General features: G+C 41.2%; 1 protein-coding gene across 8 annotated transcripts in view; it reads right to left on the bottom strand.

Annotated features, from left to right (window-relative positions):
• KIF1B (kinesin family member 1B) overlaps positions 1–20,711 on the bottom strand; it is a 137,807-nt gene that overhangs the window by 25,508 nt on the left and 91,588 nt on the right. For 5 of the 8 annotated variants that reach the window (XM_036123474.2, XM_036123471.2, XM_036123473.2 and 2 more), the window contains 12 exons: positions 19,388–19,481; positions 17,994–18,142; positions 15,995–16,173; positions 15,309–15,446; positions 13,870–14,118; positions 8,553–8,671; positions 7,572–7,657; positions 7,106–7,235; positions 6,753–6,915; positions 3,145–3,235; positions 1,334–1,452; positions 658–713 (listed from right to left, as the gene is read on the bottom strand). In XM_036123474.2, the coding sequence (XP_035979367.1) occupies positions 658–713; positions 1,334–1,452; positions 3,145–3,235; positions 6,753–6,915; positions 7,106–7,235; positions 7,572–7,657; positions 8,553–8,671; positions 13,870–14,118; positions 15,309–15,446; positions 15,995–16,173; positions 17,994–18,142; positions 19,388–19,481 (1,573 nt within the window). The remainder of the gene's footprint in view (positions 1–657; positions 714–1,333; positions 1,453–3,144; positions 3,236–6,752; positions 6,916–7,105; positions 7,236–7,571; positions 7,658–8,552; positions 8,672–13,869; positions 14,119–15,308; positions 15,447–15,994; positions 16,174–17,993; positions 18,143–19,387; positions 19,482–20,711) is intronic. The other 3 variants (XM_036123477.2, XM_036123476.2, XM_036123475.2) reach the window with 1 other exon arrangement.

Here is a 20,711-nt window from a genome sequence, read left to right on the forward strand (position 1 = left end):
ACAGGGTGGGGGGGAAGGTGGCAAGTGGGCAATGAGGAAAAAGGATGAAAATAAAGAAAAAGCAAAACAAGATGAATGAACATGCAGAATACATTTGATACGCAAAGAAATGCCCAGTCACCCAACAGTTAGAAGAAGTTACATATAAAGCAGAGAGATTTAGGAACAGGTATCGTGATGACCCACTGACACGAGGGATCTAGAGGGGCCTCATGACTCCCACAGCCCTAGTCAAATGTTAGCCTATTTGCACTATTCACTCTGGCTGAATTCCACATGAGCTGGTGCTGCTAGTCAAGAAAAAATTAGTGTCACTGATTCTGGCGGTCATCTGAGGGCCAAAAAGCAAAATCAGAAGTATTAAAAACAAACAAAAAAACTCCAACCCACCTACTGGTAAAAATCTTTAAAATTAAAGAACCATTGCTTATGGTTCTTTAGGGAGCTTATCAAAATCCGCAATAAGAAGACCAGAAAGTTGGCAGGGAAGGAGCCCTATCGTTTCTTACTTCTTATTTAAATCAGGAACCAAGAATTCCAGTTCCTGTTAGACACGGGAATATGGAAGGATACACAGGAGTGGAGCGGGCATGTAAAAATGATTTCTGTCTGAAAAGCCATCCGAATAAGAGCCCCGTCACCCAGAGAAGGGCTCACCTGGCTTGGAGAGCGGCATGGGCGGAGGGAAGAAGCGACGAGATGGCTGAGGCGGGCTGCAAAGGAAGGAAACAAAGTTCAAGGCTGAGAAAGGGTCTCATGTTGACATTAATGGCATGTTTAAATCCCCTCTAGAAACAGATCATTTGCACTTTCAGATAAGGCATAATATCAGACACCAGACATAATCCCACATAGTCAAACTGAGGCTCAGATATTTTAATGAAAGTCCCCTGTGGGTCCTAGCTAATAAGTGAAATATGAGAAATTTTCTGTTAACACTGACACTCTGCCATCACCCAAAAGCCCCCGTCGTTGCTCTCTTCACCAATGTGATGTCTCCACTTATAGCTCATGCTTCCTGAAGTTCTGGGTAGTGAGGAACAATTACACACAATCCTTGTGTCTTATCACCTCACTCTCTATCCTGTTCAAAGTCTCTTCCTACAGAAGAGATGGTACTCCAGGTTAGCTGGGCAAAATTCAACGTGCTTTACCTAGTTAGTGGTTCTGTGGCTTAGAAAAAAGGTGGTGATGTTTCTAAAGAGGAAACATCAGGTAACAGAGAAAACTGTTCTTCAGTTATCTTAATCCCTTAAAAGATTTCTTCCTTCCGGACAAGTGGCAGTAAGAGTAACAAGAGCAACAACAGAATCTTTGCTTATCTGGTTCAAACCTGTTAAGCTCCTGTCCTTGCAGATGAAGTGGGTGCTGCTGATAATGCCCGAAGACTTCAAATACTATCGGTTTGGTTTTGATATAGTCCACAAATGATTCAGTGACCTCCACTGCAATCTAATAAGGAATAAAGCCAAGCTAGATTAGGGAAAGATTTACTATAACAAACACACATGTTTGCTGCAATCAGAACTTTAGCACTTTTGAGGAGCCAGTATGAGCTGGGTATTTGACTCAGCAGGCCTCCCACACCAAGCCAGGGGTTCCTCCCTGGTTTTCATTCTAAAGCAACTTCACCAAGCTCCAGGCCTTCAAGACCTTCCGTCATCTGCCCCATCTGCTGCCCTTCACACACTTACTGTTTTGGCACAAATTCACCTGCTGCTCCTCTTGCCTGTGCTTCGCTCCCCTGTGGTGCCTGAGGACTGGACCAGGCAACAGCTCTGCCTGGAAGGCCTGCCCCCGTCTCTGTGCTTCTAAGTCATTTCCATACTTCAAGGCCCCCATTTAATAGTAACAACAGTGAGAAAAACATGGCTGTTGACCAGGCACCAGGTACAATACCAAGTTTGACCCACCTTTTCTTATTACACTATATGCTTCAGGAAGTTCCCCACCTTTCTCCACCCAACATAACTTAAAGTATCTTTCCATTAATGGAAATAACCTTCCCTTCTTTCTACTCCCTTTGCATTTAAGGAATACCTTTCTGGATCATGTGCTACTGCTGTTTAAATATTCATTTTATTTCCCCTAAGCTCTTCGGGGGCATGATCCTCTGTGATTCATCCTTACTCCCCAGATGTGTCAGGCACAGTCCTTGTGAACATTATCCCAGTGAGTATTTATCAGATACGTGCATGCTTATATTCATGCAATTAAACCTAAAAAAGAAAAGTTTTGTGTTTGCTGTTCCATTTTCAGTGTTGTCCTTTCTGCCTGCACTTTAGAGAGTGGATATGGTTAGCAAGAGAATTAGAGTGTTTCATGTCATGGTGAAGATCCTGGATACCAGAGCCACATTGCTCTGGGCTTAAACCCCATCTCCGCCTCTTCCTAACTCTGTCCCCCTGGTGAGTGACTTTAACTGTTCTGTGCCTGTTATCTCAGCTGTCATATGGGGGTTATGAGGCTCTATACTATAAAGGTAAGGAGTAAATGAATGAAGACACAAAAAAGGCATTTGGAACAGTGACTGACACGAAATAAGCTCTCAAAGAATGTTAGCTACTGTGATGAGGATGATGACTTTGAACAGAGTTTGGGTGACCCTTCCTAGAAGAGATGGAAGGCCAGTTGTCTTATTCCACAAATGAGAGCTCTAAGGGGCACTCATGGATTCATCATACTATCAGCTGCAAGGAAAAGAGACTGAATCTTAATTTAGCTACAAAAGATAATTTTAATTTTTTCTACAACTGAGCAATCTAAGTATCTTATAGTTTAAAGGACAATACATTAACTTTAACAAAACTCATATTAAATGCACTTATTTTTCTAGGATGGAAACACTAAAAACAACTCACTGCATTCAAACTGATGGAACATTTTATTGGCAGCCCAACCCCCACACACTCATGGGGCCCACTGTTAACTCCGAGAAGGCTGGCCACTCAGTCCACTGAGGATTACCTCACCGCTCTGGCCACTCCCTCCATTGTCTATTCTCACCACAAAGCAGCTTGGATAATCCTCCTTCCAGGGCTGAGAAAGCCAAAGGCCACCCACACAGGATGACTGCCTAACACTGGCCTCTCAGACAGCCCCCAGACCTGCAATGCGTTTGGCAAAAACGTCCATGTCACTTACATTCTGCACGTGATAAAAGCCCAGAGGACTTCCTCTGCCGTTGTTTTTGAGGGGTTCAGTGGAGAATGCTTCGTCATGGCGATGCAAAAAGCTTAATTAAAAAAATAAGACACATGAACTTCACATTTCACAATTTCATCAAGATCTATGTTTTAAGAACCTGACTTGGAGGGGTGCTTGGGTGGCTTAGTCAGTTAAAACGTCCGACTCTTGATTTCAGCTCAGGTCATGATCTCGGGGTCGTGAGACAGAGGCCTGAGCTGGGCAGGGAGCCTGCTTAAGAGTCTCTCTTTCTCTCCTTCTGTCCCCTCTGACCACCCCGCTTAAAAAAAAAAGAAAAAAAAAAAAGAACCTGACTTGGAAAGAAGCAGCCTACTTAAGCACAGTCTTTAATTGAACCAAGTTAACTTGTAGTTCCTTGTAATATACATTTTCCATTATCACTCAAACAGCATTTTAGATTTTATTTCAAAAATGACTGAAGGGCGCCTGGGTGGCTCAGTCGTTAAGCGTCTGCCTTCGGCTCAGGTCATGATCCCAGGGTCCTGGGATCGAGTCCCACATCGGGCTCCCTGCTCGACGGGAAGCCTGCTTCTCCCTCTCCCACTCCCCCTGCTGTGTTCCTGCTCTCGCTGTCTCTCTCTCTGTCAAATAAATAAATAAAATCTTAAAAAAAAAAAAAAAAAAAAAAAAAAATGACTGAAAGATAACTGACCCTGACCACTTAGCTATGTGGACACATATGCAAGAGTATCTCAGAGAGCATCAAGAGTGAATTCAGTGAATTCCTGTTTCTTTGTAGGAACATTTTTTACTGAGAATAAAAATTATGAAATCATTTTATGCAGAAAAGATCTGGCAGATTCAAGCTTCCATAAGGTAGTATGAAAGCCTGTTAGTGTTCTTGCCTAGGAGAGTCTCTGATGACCTGCAAAGATTAGATTTAAATGTCACCTCTTCCAGGGAGTCTTCCCTAACTCACCCAAACAGTTGTGTCTTCCCACAGCACTAGGGACCCATTTCTCTTCAATAGCAATGGTTTCACTCTTTATAATAATGTATTTATAGGGCGCCTGGGTGGCTCAGTCGTTAAGCGTCTGCCTTCAGCTCAGGGTCCTGGGATCGAGCCCCACATCGGGCTCCCTGCTCCGCGGGAAGCCTGCTTCTCCCTCCCACTCCCCCTGCTTGTGTTCCCTCTCGCGCTGTGTCTCTCTCTGTCAAATAAATAAAATCTTTAAAAAAAAAAAAAAAAAAAAAAATAATGTATTTATATGCCTGTCTCCCCGAAAGACAGAGAGTATCTCCTATAGTTCTCCAGATATAGAAGATACTTCTGAAATACTTGTGAGGCAACAGACTATGTTTATTTATTCTCACAGATAGTGAGTTTTTACTTCTCTCTCCCTCCCTATTAGTCTGAAATAAACAGAAGTAGAAAATTAAAGAATACTGAATGCAAAGATTTACTCCCAGACAGAAATATCCATCAGAAGGACATCCCACACCCCACAAGAGAAAAGGGGGAAAAAGGGAATACTTTGCATAGGGTAGAGAAACCAGGATTATGAACTCCCTGTCTTCCAAATCAGTTCACTGAGTCTGAGGACAGTGGAGTGCTCTTGTCCCACATTCCCCATCCCAGATGCCACCTGTTACGAGCACCGAAGCAGTCTGTACTCCATGTACCTTCTTCTATTTGCTTTCTTTCCTCTCATTCTTCTTACGCCCCGCCCCCCTCCTTTTTGTTCTTTTTTTTTTTTTTTTCAAGATTTTATTTATTTGAGAGAGGGAGAGAGCTCATGAGAGAGCACGACCCAAGCTGAAGGCAGACGTTCAACCAACTGAGCCACCCAGGTGCCCCTCTCCTTCTTATATTTCTTACTCTTTTTTTTCCTCTCCAGACCATAAGCTGTATATGCCAGGGGCATTACTTGATTTGTAATCTACACTCCTCCAATGCTCTGCTTAGAGCAGGTACAAATATCCTGGGGTTCCACAATGGTGATGCATGAAATCATTCATACTGCCCGACAGCTGCGTCTTCTCTACACAGGCCAGATGAGAGTTTGTAAAAGCTCAAGAAGAATCTGGCCCTTCTTTCAATATGAGTCAACATTCCGTCTTCTCCACAGCTGACACCAGGTGGAGATGCTGCTCTCTTGCTGGAGATTTTAGGACAAAAGATCAACATAACATTACTGGCATTTCACATGCCAGTTAACCAAGTAGGTCTTTTCCATAAAATATTTCAGTTGCAGGGCGCCTGGGTGGCTCAGTCGGTTAAGCCTTCAGCTCAGGTAATGATCTCGGGGTCCTGGGATTGAGCCCCACGTTAGGTTCCCTGCTCAGCAGGGAGTCTGCTTCTCCCCTTCCCTCTGCCCCTCCCCCCTGCTCATTCCCTCTCTCTCAAATAAATAAAATCTTTAAAAAAATATTTCAGTTGCCTAACTGGTATAATAATGAAAGCTCAAAGCAACTGGATCATCTAGCCAACTCCATCCCCCAACGTTAACTTAGGGCTGCTAGTGAAAACACACTGAATGGGCAAAATCAACACTGGATAGATAATACTTCAACAACAATTGTGAGTCATAGCAAATTATATTATTGGCTTACTATGCAGTAATCACATTTGATTTGGGACTTGGCTAAAATCTCCATAAAGACAGTGCTTTGTCAACTGTATTAGGACCCCTAGAAGGCAGAGAGGCACATTCTGAGAGGGATGGCAGAACTCTAGAGCAACCTCCTGGTGGCGCCAGGGGCCAACTGCAGACTTCAGGAAGGAGGCGCATGAGACAGCACTCTCTTGTACTGTGGCCCTTCATAAGTACTAAAGAGATCCACTGATGTCTGGAGGTATTAAAACTTAAGACTGTCAATAAAAGTGTTTTCCAAGGGGGGGTCATGAGAAGAAAAACTCCAGAGTTCCAGAGGGTTATAGGATAGAAAGAGCTTGTAAGTGGCTAAGGAATGAAACCTGTCATACCTTTTCTACATACTATTCTTCAGTTGACGTGGAATTTTACTCTAATTTATTTGTTTTTTTTCCCCCCAAGTATTGAACAGGCACAACTGGTAGCTGGATTCATGGCCTTCAGACTTGTTTATTAGTAAGATATTTCCCCATGAAGAGCATTAAAAAGATGAATAAACAGGCTTATCTACATCCGATCCTCTATTTCCAGCAGAGGAGGACAGGCCACAGTGTCCAGATACAGAAGATACTCCTGAAATATCTGTGTGGTCAAAATGGCAATACCAGACTGCTTCCTGTTGCTTTTTCGGCAGAGACAATACAGAAAGAAATGCAAATGCTTGGTAAAGCAGTTGACAAAGACCAACTTACACCAAATTACTCCCTATATAAACCTCTTAGCAGGATACATGGTCACACTCCTCCCCACAGCAAATTCTATTTCATACCATTTTAGGTTTCTGGTTCTTATTCCCCCCTGGAGTGAAGAAAGCTGTTTTATTTCGGAAACTGGTAGTAGTTTCCCTCTTGAGAGTGTTAACACCTCACATATATAAAGTAAAGCACTGGGTGGTGCACAAAGGATGTCACCTGGGTCAACAGCTAGGTAGGCAGGCAGAGGGGGGCTTACTTGAACTGACAGAAGATATCTGCATACTCGGGGAGGATCCCACTGGCCTGTAGCACAGTTACTCGGAAAGTGAAGGCACTGCCCAGTTTCAGGTGGTTGCCGATCTCTTCAGAAAACCCTTCCATGACCATCTTACCATCCAGCAAAGTGCCTGACTTCAAATCTAAACAGGGTCAAATGAACACACATATGGTTCAAATATGGCACAGAACACCTTTCAAAGAGGAGAGAGGAGGGCATTCTTTCCATTCCTAGTCGATGAAAGCAACTATCTCCCTTGACGGTGGTCAATATTTTGCCCTCTTTGAGAATGTCCCCAGTCTCCCCAGTCACAGTAAACTCTGTCTACGTACCCAAGTCATTCATTCGATTGATTTCTTCTGGAGGAGTGATGACCTCAGAACTCTGACCCTGTCCTTCCACAATCCTCAGTTCCTCCAAGGATAGACCAGAACGAGTCATTGCAACTGAAGAAAAGTCATTCTGAAAACAAGGCAGGAACAGGTAGATGATCAAGTAGCACAACAGCTTATTTCCCTCAATCTCCTTACTTAATGTCTATTTGCCCAACAAGCAACAGTGACTGGAAAATTATGTGGATTAAGAGCTGCCTGAGAAAAGGCAATACAATAAAATATAAGTAAGGACCTTTACCTCTGTAATTGTTAGACATGCCCTGTGTTCTATGGAACAAGCCCGTAGTTATCTGTCTTTTGTAGTTCTAGGTAGAAGAACTGTTTCCTAGTGAACATCCTCCTTATAAACCTATCTTCTACTTTCTCCTTCTATGAGTTTTTCTCTCCCTGTAAGGCTTCTCACCTGATTAAAGTACTCGTTATCAAAAGATATTTTAGCTGTTCCCGATTGTCGAATTCCGGAACCATAATCAGGAGCCTCTTCATCCGCTAAGTAGAAAACAACAACAACAAAAAAGAGAAGGATCAAATGAGACTACATATGGGCCAGATGAATGGCTCTTGTTGGATTATGAAATAAACAGGAAAGTAGCGGAGTCTTCCGGTTCGAGGACTTTAGTAAAAGGAGATGCTAAAGAACAATCTTTTGCTTCAGAAAGGAAAAGCCGGAAGCAGCAAAGTCACAGGGGATGCTCCCAACTCTACTCAGGTGCTTAGCTCAAATGAGACTAGTTAATAAAAAATTGGTTTTATTCTTGCTATTGTTCAAATGTATACCTAGAAACACTGATCCTCACTTGGCAAGATGATGCTCAATACCACCCAACAAATATTTGAAGGTACTCGTCTGTACTTGCACAAACTTCCATAAACTCAACCCTGGTGACCGTGCCACAGATTTCCACAGGGAAAAGCTGAGAGGTCACTCCATACCGTATGGCATTTGGAAATTAAAAGAGAAAAATTATAGGAAATGGCCACATTCTTTCCTCAGAATGTAGGCTGGATCATGGAGAAGTGTAAAATATCAGAATCGTGATCCATAAACAACAAAACAGTAAAGGACAGAAATGTCTGGTACAAGTTCCATGAGAGAAAATTAAGCAAGAAAAAGTCCTGAATATCTTTTGTTACTTCTGAAGCAGTTTTATAAATGACTTTCATAAGAGTTGTTCTTTATGTTAAAGGAAATCCCTTCATCCCATTACTCCAAAATAGCTGTGGCCCAGACTAAACAGAATCTATTTATGATACTGGGTAATAATAACTAAAAGGAAGCAATAAAAGCTTTCTCCACGACAGACAAGCCATCATGCAAAAGCACCGGCCTGCTCTGTCTCTAGGCAAAGAATCCAAAGCTCTCACCCAGAAGAGGGTCACCTACCTGCAATGGCCTGCACAGCCACACGTAGAAATCCCCGCACTTCACCTTTCTCACTGACAATGGCCACCCTATGAATCAGGGGCACAGGATACAGCAGGTTGCTCAGGTAAACAAATGCCCTAGAGACAGAAACCAGGAGACAAACATCTGAGCACCCCTCAGACAGAGAAGCTGACTTTCAGATTTCCAGAGAATACCTTCAGGGCTTCTGGGCCCTGTCTTAAGGCCACCTTTCTGTTCTGCACTACCAGACTGCTTCCTGTTGCTTTTTTGGCAGAGACAATACAGAAAGAAATGTAAATGCTTGGTAAAGCAGTCGACAAAGACCAACTTACACCAAATTACTCCCTATAAAAATGACCAGTTAAAAAACAAAATGACTAGTGTAGATAGAAGAGTAACAATTGGAAATAGACTTTCAAGATGACTGTCCTATGGATACTGCTAAGGGTGGAGAAAAGGGAACCCACTAAAGAACTTAACCTTTTAACATAATGGCGTTTTATTTCTGCCAAGAGATAAAACAGAAATCAGGAGACAAAAAAGGCAGGAGATGTGCCTGAAATACAGTTAATAACTCTAAAATAGATTTCAAGTCACAGCATTATGGAAATGCTCTAGGAAATGACTATTATTTTCAGGCAAGTGACTGACACATACAAGCAGAGAGGCTTTGTAGCCAGAAGTTTCTGAGTAGCAAGCTTATAGGAGACTCTGGCTGGACACGGAGACAAATATCCAGGGAGAAAAAGATAGCTCATCCCTAAAGGACCGCTTTTGTTCCTGGAGTCCAAAACTTAACTCAGAAATGGAAACACAAAAGGGAAGTTATAGACCTAATATCGTCTATTTCAAACAAACTAGCAGAGTCCCATCACATTTGTACTCTTTTTACTTCTTTCATTATTTTGTATCTATTAATTTTTTTTAACAATAAAAAGGTGATCACAAAGCTTAGGTATGTTCATTCCAATTAGTGGATGTGATACAGAATCTAGTTCCCACTGTTACTCTTGTCTTCCCACTGGGTATATGCTGATCTTTGAACACAAGGCAAGACAAAGAGTAAACATTTGCACCAAGAAATCAAACATAACTGAACGTGACACATATGCCTGTCTGCTTCTTTTCCTGTTCTGAATCTACATTAGAACAAAGAGAAATGGGAAGATGGAGTGGATTTGTGGGATTTCAACTCAAAGTAATGAAAAAAATACTGAAAACAGACAAAATACACCACAGAAAAACATGTTAATAAAACTTTAAGAACATAAATGAAATGTGAATGAAAAGTATAACAAAAATAACTGTAAGTAAAACACTGAATCAGATCAAATGAAGTCTACTTCCCTTTCAGTCTGCTCCAAAGGTAGGGAAGGAAATGCTAAGAAACAGAGGGTTAAAGCTTTGTTGCATAAAAATTAAAAAATGAAAAGTCTTCCAAAAAGGATTACAAACAAGACTCTCAAAAATCAGCTACTGTGACAGAGTTTCAAGACTAAGAATTTGGCATACAGTACCAAACAGACTGCTTCACTTCCCAAGTCAGCACCATACAGACCACCTTTGTCTCTTAATGGTATTCCAGCCACACGTGCTCACTTTCAATGCCTCACCATTACAGAGTCACCGCATATACTTGTCCCCTGCGTGGAGTCCTCCCTGAACTCTACTACCTACCTCACGCCTTTGATTTCATATCTGCAGGTCTTATTCTGAACACTCTCATGACAGGCTCCCCCAGTGTTAAGTGATCTCAGTAACACACATGATTCCATCATTGCTATGATTTTCATTTATGTGACTGTTTAATTTGTCTGTCTCACCCACCAGACTGCAAACCCGTGAGAGCAGGAATCATGTCTGATTTTGCTTGCCACTGTCTACAGAGGGTCTGGCATATTTATTGAGTAAATACACTCAACATTCAATCAACATGATTGAGCATGTATGTACATAAGTGAACAGAAAATGATTTGTCTTCTATCTTTAAGTAGAAGTGGAACATTTTCCAGAAAAATGGGTTACAACAGAGGTAGAGAAGCAAAGCCATCCAACTTTATATACTAGGTTGATTTTTCTAAGATATACTCAAGATGGATATTAACTATAGAGAACATGTTTAGGTTCCTAACTATACTTAATTTGTATAGTTGTTTTTATACTTACACCAGGAATGCCTGTTTCTAATTTTCAAAAAGCTTCCCACTTGAAGGCATTGCATATCATGTTCACACACACATTACAACAAAGTACTGTTTGAGCACACATTAAAGACAAGAATCTCCTTTCCACCTATGGCAATGGTTATTCCAAAGGTGAAAGCACAGAAAGTATTCTTGTGTATTTCCCATCTTAGAAAAGAGTCTTCTGTGATTCTCTGGCTACGCAACTGCACGGTCACTAGCCAGCTCTCCCTGTCCTGTTATCAGAAGACAGCCTTAGCCCAAAGTCAATGCCGTAGAAGTTCTCCTCTGAAGTTTTTTAAGCTGGAATTTTTATAAATACTCTGCATTCTTGAGAGTCCTTATACTTTGACCTAGCAGACTGAAGGAGAACAGGAATGAGAGAGGGGAAGATGTAAAGGGTATATTAGCATAAGGTCTGTGAAGTTACATCAAAAAGGGAAACAAATTTGGTCAACATAAAGATAAGACAAATCAGCCTAATTATGGTTCTAGTTAAAGAACACAATGTCGGTTCAGACTTAGATGTCAGGATAACCATCTTTTGCCCCCTTTTAACCCAGAAGACTAGCTTAAATATTTTACATTTCATCCCAAATTATGATGGATGGTTCATAACATCCCAGCATGCCATAAGAGAATAGCTAAAGGGACAAGCTCTTTTCATTTTCATATAAAAATTCACCAGAGGCAGCCAAGGCCAAGAAACAAAACCTACAAATGGAATTTCACAAAAAACTGGAAAATTTTACAAGTGAATTGTATTTGCAATTATGTGCCAATATGGGAAATCCAATCCTGTGAAATCACAAAAACAGGGAAGAAGTTACTTCTCTTACACATACAATGACCACTACATATCTGGGTGATGTTGCATAGTTATCAATTTTGATTGTAGATGAGAAATGTAGTCAAGGGCGAAAAGTAAAGAGCTATCCTTCATTTTACTGATGGCCATGATTTCACCTCCTCCACTAACCTCTTCCTCGCAAGTTAAAGTTAAGTTTTGGAACCTGTGAAGCTGAACATATGGAAATTACTTGAAAATCAAAGCAGAGCTGATTGCTTTATACCTACACTTAATCTGATATGATTAAAATGAATAAAACAAGAGAGAAAATAATGCATGTATCTTAAGCCAGTGAATGTCCATATTAAGTGGGATTCTGACTTAAGTTCTCCATACAAATGACTCAAAATACAAATGCTTTGGAGAACTCTTAACCAGGATATTCACTTTGCTAGTGTGGATGACAGAATCTGACAGATAAAAAAGATCTTTAAGGCTCTCTGCTTTCCTACCTAACTCCTCATTTATACTTGAGAACCCGACAGGCCTCAGTTTCAGCTGAGCTGACGTTAGGCCTCAGACATCTCTTAGGGTCAGTGTTCTTCCCGATGTGCCATGTAAGATGAAGCTACATAGTCCTCCCTGTGCAACGGTGCATAACACGGACGAGCAGCATTAGAAGCTGCGCAACTGGCACCAGGACCAACCAGTTTATGAACAGAAACTTGGTTCTAACTTCCAACCCTTTTAGAATACACAGCCATAAAATAAGAAAAAGCACTATGGTCCCATTATTCGTACATAGAACTACTGTTCTCAGTTTTAATATAAATCAGCTTCTCCGAAATTCTAAGCATCTATTCCTGGCAATACACCAACAGAAAACAATATTCATGGCTGCACAATCCCTTAATGTTTATTCATGGAAAAACTGAATAGATGTCCCTCCGGTATCATAAAACCCCGAGACTGTCTAATATTAAATTACAACCCATGGTCATAATTGAGGCTTTCATGTCTACCAGAGATCTTGCCTTTCCCTCTTTCCACCAGAGTGATCGTATGCTACAGTAGTTATTTAATTCTTGCCAGGTGACCAACGTCACACCATGAGCTCAGTGCTAGAACCTTACCTCCCTACCGGGTCAGGATACTTGCCACGCTTTAATTTTTAGAGAACTGGTGTTTATCTGTTTAACACTGGCATAATTCCCTCTTTTTAAAGGACTCAGTAATATGTGGTTCTAATGCACCGTTAAGATCCAATTGCATACCTTAAAACATGGACACACTTTTTGTTAATGCAGCACGTGCTGCACTGTTGAATTTGTAATAAAATTACTTCAGCATGAAGACTGGGTGTAGACAAAGACCCCAGTCCAAGGAGCGTGCGCGTGAGAGCTCTGCATCACTGACAGATGGAGTCAAAGACAAGGCCTGTTTGGAAAACCAAACTTAACACACAAAGCAGTTTCATGTGGTGCTAAACAAATATCCATTGTTGATGGTGTCAACAGATAATTTCATGAGATTCATCATTATTAAAACCTATAGGTAAAATTTTGGCAGAAGCCAAAGATCTACAGATAGGCTTAGTGAAACTGGCCAAAGAAAGGCATCCATTTCAGACAAAAGGTAACTTCATGTTCCGGATTCTTTTTCTGACTCAAACTAAGTAAAAAATAAACCTAACACTACTCCTTTATATTTACTTATTTAAGATTTTTAAGTAATCTCTACACCCAACTTGGGGCTCGAACTCACAACTCAGAGATCAAGAGTCGCACACTCTATTGAGTGAGCCAGCCAGGCATCCCCTTTTTATTTATTTATTTATTTATTTACTTACTTACTTATTAAGATTTTATTTTTAAGTAACCTAACACTACTCCTGATTCCATTTTTGTCCTCTTGATTCCTGCTGGTGTTACACATCCTTTAGTTTAACCTTGGCCTTGCTCTGCTCTCCTTCTCATGTCATCCCCATATGCTTCTTCACTCACATTCCTACAAAAAGGAAGCATCAGAACATAGTAACATTCTTTGACCTTGTAACATTAGACTCTTAGCTTTAATTACTTTCTCCTCTGGGTTTTCTCCTTCAGAGGGAAAATACTGGGCGGTTTAAGACAGGGGTCCTCTGCGTAGAGCCTTCACACATTGCCGTACGCCATGCCAAGCAGACTGCGTACCTCACAAACACTGCCTGAGGGCTCTCCCTCGCCAGATCAGCATGTCACAAACTGAATCTGCTAAGGAAAGATCATCCAAAATTGCACAAGGAGCCTCTTTAAAGCAAGAGCTGGTCCCTTTTTGCCCTTCTCACAATCACCTCACCAACCTTCCCACTAAAATGAACCATGGGGATCGGTCGTAAAACGGGTCATGCCCGTCACTGAAGAGATCTGATCCCTCCTCCGTCCCTGCGTCAGAGCCGGTGTCATCCACGAACGCCTCATCATCAAAATCCTCCATTTCATCTTGCTGCTCGTCAGCCAGCTCAGTGATGTCGGAATCGGCCGTGGAAAAAGTGGGGGAGGGTGTGCGGTCAGCAAGGCGCTCATTCACACAGCCGTGGAAAATGGGGGAGCTAGACACCAGGGAAGACGCCAAGGGACACAGCCAAGGAAGGAGAGAGGAATAGTTGGTTAAACAGGAAGCTATATGTGTCAACAGGACAGAACCCACTGGGGAATCAACACAATAAAAGCAAGTGGAAAAGCAAAAGGATAAAATGAGCATAAAACATCTGGTTCAGGTGAAAGGAAATAAGGACTGGTTCTTAGAATAAGAAAAGCAAAGGAAATACATGAGTAGAAGATCCAGATCCCAGGTAAATAGTGTGCTGTAAAAATGTTTATATTTTCCAGTTCACACAAAAGATCAGCAGCCAGGCCTCAAAGGAGCCACTCAACATTTGGTGAAATAAAAAAGGTGATCTTTATTCCAGTTTATTCCAGTTCCCATGTCATCTCGGAGCAGAAAACAAAATGGGTGGAATGCTATATGGCAAAGCAAGTATGTGCCTTGCTTGGATAAGATGTGTTTGGCCAATTCAATTCTTTAGAAACACTCCACTATCAGAGTGAAATGGAACAGATTTAACTTCATTTCTACAAAATACTATGACTTCAGCTCCTCCTTTCTTCCTAGTTCCTTTAAAAATGGTCAGAAAAATTTTGCAATTGAAAAACAATTCAAATCCCGAAATCATTAAGCTCAAAACTTACATCTCTCTGCTTTTTAAATTCTAAACCTCTAAGAACTTGGACTCAGTATGGATTCACAGGGGCACTACTTGTTTTCATTGCATGTTGGGATTCATGTATACACAAAGGAGGCTCAGGCATATGGCCAAGATATGCACTTGGCTCACCCTTGGCAAAGACTAATGTGAGATAAATTGCCTTAAAAAAAAATGAGGAGACACTGGATCAAGGAGAGGTTGCAAGCTGGTAAGCTGTAAGTCATACTATGATTTTAAACTGTGCAACAGACAGACATAGGCTTTCTTTTTCTTTTAAATTTATCCTCTTCAACTGTAAGAGGCAGGAAAGGCTGTCAATTACTCTGGATGAAAGATGAGACTTAAGTGCGCACACTGAATAAAACAAAGGGAAGCACACCAGGTGACACACTGGCTGTGTCTGAGTGGATGAGATTACACGTGGAGCATTTTTGCACACTTTTTCTTTACAGAACTTTCTGTAGTATCTGCTGAGGTTTTAAACAAAATCATTCACTATTTAAAAAGAAGACATTGATGAAATCATCACGTACCTTCCTACCAGTTTGAACCAATGGAACCGGTCATAAAACGGATCACTGCCAGTCACAGTGGCTTCGTTTTCATCCTGGGCGCCCGAGGCCACCTCACCTGCCCTGTCATACATCTCTCGCATCAAATCCAGCCTCTGCCTGCATAAACATAAGGTGCACTGGCTTAATATCATGAGATTGCATTAAAATTTCACTTTGGAATTATCTTCCATGCAAGATTAAAAACAAAAAAGCTGCTCCCACCATTTAATGATATTAAAAAACAATGAAGGTCAAAAGTACAGGAACTCAAAACACTCAGTATCCAAAGTGTCTGAGTCTAGAGACAAGCCACCAAAAGGAAAAAAGGCCACCTAACCTCTACTGAATCATAAGAGAAATGTAGTTCAATGGTATATGACATCTCAAATATACTGAAACAGTAGAAAATACCTCACCACGTTAAAGGCAAAGGAAACCACATTATAACTTTCCTGTTTATTACCGATCATCAGATCCAGAACAGAAAAGATGAATAATTACTAGACCCAAGACAGAACTAGCTACCGGTGAGCAACAGCATTTAGCACCACAGAAAAGGAAGCAACAGTGACATCACAAGGCAGAGAGTTTGAGGGAGCCCACCTGAGCAATTCATTATTATTTCCTAAATAAAACAACTGGTTTTATGAGGAATGTTTTCATACCTGAGTTTCTCCAAAGACCAATAATGTGTTGCTCCGTTCTTCAGATCCTGGACTTCTACCGCCACCACAGTACGAGGGAAAGGCCTGTCTTCATGAGTTTTTTCCATCTCAGTGGGAAGTAATTCCGGAGGCAAAGGGGAGTACAACGTGTCCGTCAGCAGAACAAACTGAAACTGCACCTATGTGGAAAGAATAAACCGTCCAAATGGCCTTTATGTTTTCAGCAAGTCAACTTCAGAAACAAGGCTATATAACCATGCCCCATGGGAAAGGGATCAAACACGTAGTATGTGCTCAACAAACAGCTTGTGATTAACTGGGGGGAAAACGGCCACTTGTATACTAGCTGTAGAATAATCCTAATTTCAAATTAAGCTATTTACAGACTTTGTTCTAGCCTGGCGCAGTGTTTTTACACAAACTAAAATCTCAGTACATGTTTTGGTTGATGGAATTTACACCAGAGAACAAAACTTGGACCCATGAGGACATCTCTAGCCTCTCACTGAGGTGGGTGCAGAAATGGCACAGTCAGTTTTCCATCCTAAATTCAAGAATCACAGGTGCTACTCTTAAAAGTGTTTACTACATGGTAAGTGCTTTGTGTGCACCCTGTCATTTATTTCTTGCTACCGCCCTATATTTTCACCTACAAATATTAAGTAAATGCTAGGTACAGCAGCAAGAAGAAAAGACATAGTCCCCTGCCTGTATTTCACCTACTTGAAGAGAGGGGTAAACACTTACAAAATGAAATGGGATGCCGAGATTGAATGAAGAAGATATCTTACCCTGTTTTACAGAACTAGAATATAGGGAAGAGAATGAATCTCCCCAAGGTTGAGCAGTCTGCTCTTTCCTGCCATGTGATACTGTCCCCCGCTGTCATCCTAGTAGCCTCTAGACCATTCAACAGTGGGACATACAGAAGAATCAATCTAAGATGTGGTGTGACGTTCTGGTAATAAGGAAAATCAGTAACATTTATTGCCTTTTACCAAGTCCAAGAGCTATTTCAGCTCTTTACATCTACTCCTTCTTTCATGCCCCATAGAACCCTAGGTGGCAGGGGCCGCTGCCAAGTCCATCTTGAGGGAACGAGGGAATACAGGCACAGGGCCATTAGGGTCAACACACAAGGCGCGCTGGAATTGGAGCCTGGCTGGCTGTCTGAGTGCAAGGGCCCGTCCACTGCACATACCTGCCTCCCAGGCCCTAGAGCAAGAACGGCACTTAGGACTTACAGGTGCAAATGTAATGGTCGAAAACTAAAAGAAAATTGAGATTTTCAGAAACCCAAGAATAGCATTCTCCTATTAATATGTTTCCCTAGGTCTTGGGGCGCCTGGGTGGCTCAGTGGGTTGGGCGTCTGCCTTCGGTTCAGGTAATGATCCCAGGGTCCTGGGATCAAGTCCCACATCATGCTCGGCAGGGAAGCCTGCTTTTCCCTCTCCCTCTGCCTCTGCTCATGTGCTCTCTCTCTTGCTCACCCTGTTTCTCAAATAATAAAATCTTAAAAAAAAGTTTCCCTAGCTCTTGTCAGAATACAGTCTTCTCATTTGTAAATAAGATAGAAAACAAGTTATTTTAAAAATGTCGTATAATTGGGATGCCTGGGTGGCTCAGTTGGTTAAACATCTGCCTTGGGCTCGGGTCATGATTCCAGGGTCCTGGGATCGAGTCCCGTATCGGGCTCCCTGCTCAGCGGGGAACCTGCTTCTCCCTCTCCCTCTGCCACTCCCCCTGCTTGTGAGCTCTCTCTCTCTCTCTGACAAATAAATAGATGAAATCTTCAAAAAGAAATGTAGTGTAATAAATATTTAATGAGTACCTACTGTGGTCCAGGCACATACGGTAAATAAAGGCATATATAACCCTGTTTCACAGCAAACGGCAGCTGAGTTCACCCAAGGGAAAGGCTAGTTCAAGATGAGAGCCATGAGCTCCCTGAGGGTCATCTGCACGTCCAGATGACCCATGGCCTCCCGCCCTTCATACCTTCTTCTTCAGTTCAACGCTGATGGCGTTGGCCTCCTTCAGGTAAACAGCATTGCCCCAGAGTAAATCCCTTAATGAAGTAAACTGGTGAGACTTCCACTTCCGGAAGGCCCACTGGGCCAGCTCAAATTCATGTTGTGTCCAAGGAGCTGAAAGAGCAAATGAAGCGTAACAAATGGTGATCTCATAACTACGTAGAAATTACACCTCTCCTCTACCTCATCTCTCTTATCAAGTTAAAGTATTTTTCCATATTTCTCCATTCAGCTGCTTTTGTTTTCTGCTTTTCAGTAAAGCTTACTAAATTCTGTTGATATTATGAAGGTAGTATGTACATTTTAGAAAACCTAAAAAAATCCTATTTAAAATAGTGCATGAAAGAAATAGACTTTTCTTCCTTTTTAAGAAACATATACATCTAAAAAAAAAAAAAGAAACATATACATCTAATACATGGCTTATAATAAAGAAGAACCCTCTGGTATATTGTACAACTTCATATAATATCTATTTTTCTTGCTAGTACAAGAAATAAAAAGGTCATATTTTACTTCAATATTAAAAAATTAAAGAATTTAGTACATAAATTAGAGATTCTCCAAAGCTAATCTGAAGCCTTGAGGTTACTGGGAGGTTGGGTGGAGAAACAAAATGTGATGAATGTTCATACTGTATTATAAGGTAATAACAAACAATTAAGGCCCTGATTCAGCTAAGAAATTCTGAAAAACTTAAGGCAGGTAGGCATGACTAAGCAATAGGATTAGAAATCTGCCAGAAATGGCTTTAATATACATTAATATATTCCAAAGTCCTCTCTGGGTAATCCTGGGCATAAACCATAGATCAGCAAATCAAAGAGTATCTTAACAAAGATTAAGCTCTGGGGTGGGAGGATGGGTTAGCCTGGTGATGGGTATTGAGGAGGGCACGTTCTGCATGGAGCACTGGGTGTTATGCACAAACAATGAATCACGGAACACTCTATCTAAAACTAATGATGTAATGTATGGGGATTAACATAACAATAAAAAAATTAAAAAACAAACAAACAAAGATTAAGCTCTGTATTTATCTGCAACATATACACAAGCTTCACATGTATAGTAATTTGAGACTATATATGTAAACTGCCCAAGAGATTTCTATAAGGACCGAGCTAAGAAATCTTGTGTTCTAAGGAACACAATCAGCTCCGCTCCCACCTCAGAGAGCACAGTCTGTGTTCTCAGCATCGAGAATCTTTTGAATCACCTTTAAACTGTCTCGGTAAAATATCAATAAATGGTAGGGCCAACTATGATCAAATCCAGCTTTGATCATAGATGAAGGGCTAATCTTATAGTACAGATCCAAAAGCTATAGAGAGGGAAGTTTCCATTTCCAGATTTCACCTTCTTCCTCCTCTTCCTCCTCTTCTGTCGTCTCTGCAGCAAGGGAGCGGGTCTCAACCTGCTTCTGCAAGGCCTGCAACTTACTCTCGTAGTCCTGGATGAAAAGAGAGGAGAGGACATGTAGGAGAGGGAGGAAGTGGATGGAGGGGAGGAGGAATGAGAACAGCGTTGGGGAAAGCAGAGAAAGCAAAAGATAAAAGAGAAGACAAAGGCAGGAAACAACAATAAAAAGACATACAGAGAAATACGTAGGAAAAACCCACAAAGCACACAAGACAGTCTGTAAGGGGAAAATGCTGAAGAAAGCGAACTGCAGTCTCTTTCTACTCCCTCAGACTCAAGGGTTCTTTATTTTGGGTTGAGGTCCAGACAGGGGGGACTCTTGAGGGGAAAAACACGTGTATCCCTTAGATTTATTTAATAGTATTTTTTTTTAAAGATTTTATTTATTTATTTGACAGAGAGAGACACAGCGAGAGAGGGAACACAAGCAGGGGGAGTGGGAGAGGGAGAAGCAGGCTTCCCGCGGAGCAGGGAGCCCAACGCGGGGCTTGATCCCAGGACCCTGGGATCATGACCTGAGCCAAAGGCAGACACTTAAGGACTGAGCCACCCAGGCGCCCCTTAATAGTAGTATTTAAGTAGTGCCTTCACACATCAAGGAATTCTAGAAAAAAACAATACTGGAAAATTCACCAGTATCACCAACAGTTCTGATTATCTAGCTGTTTGAATGAGAACCGTGGACTCTGAACTCTCTGTGGATGAAATATTAGTATTTTTGCAGCTGTAGGATGCAAGATGCAGCCTTCAGGTAACCAAAAGATCACAGTGTTATTAGGGCTGAAATAATCTATAGATTGTATTTAGTTATTCAAGAAAGACATTTTAAAATACACTATTATAATACAAAATGTATTACTGTATTATATATATATATAAAATTATTACTGTATTATAATACAAATCAGATGTATCCTTCATTTCTCCATCTACTCACTCCACGCATTCTCAGTGAGGGTGGTATCACCTTGAAGAGGGCAAAAAAAATGGTTCTTGAAGGATACAAAAAATCTTACTCTTTTGATGCATAAAGCACAAATATACATACAGTATATAAACAGATGCACTATATATCTGAGGTATTAAAATTTCATGGTGGGGAGAGATTAAGGAAAAAATATTTAAAAAGATTCCTTGGAGTGTTAATGTTTAAAGCTTGTGTTATTGAAAATAAATCAAGTAAGGTTAAGAACAGAGACCTTCACATAATAAAATACCAAATCATAGCATAAGCATTGTATTTTAAGATACACCGCCTGGG

This window comes from Halichoerus grypus, chromosome 5 (assembly GCF_964656455.1).
Source record: "Halichoerus grypus chromosome 5, mHalGry1.hap1.1, whole genome shotgun sequence".
Classification (NCBI taxonomy): Eukaryota; Metazoa; Chordata; class Mammalia; order Carnivora; family Phocidae; genus Halichoerus; species Halichoerus grypus.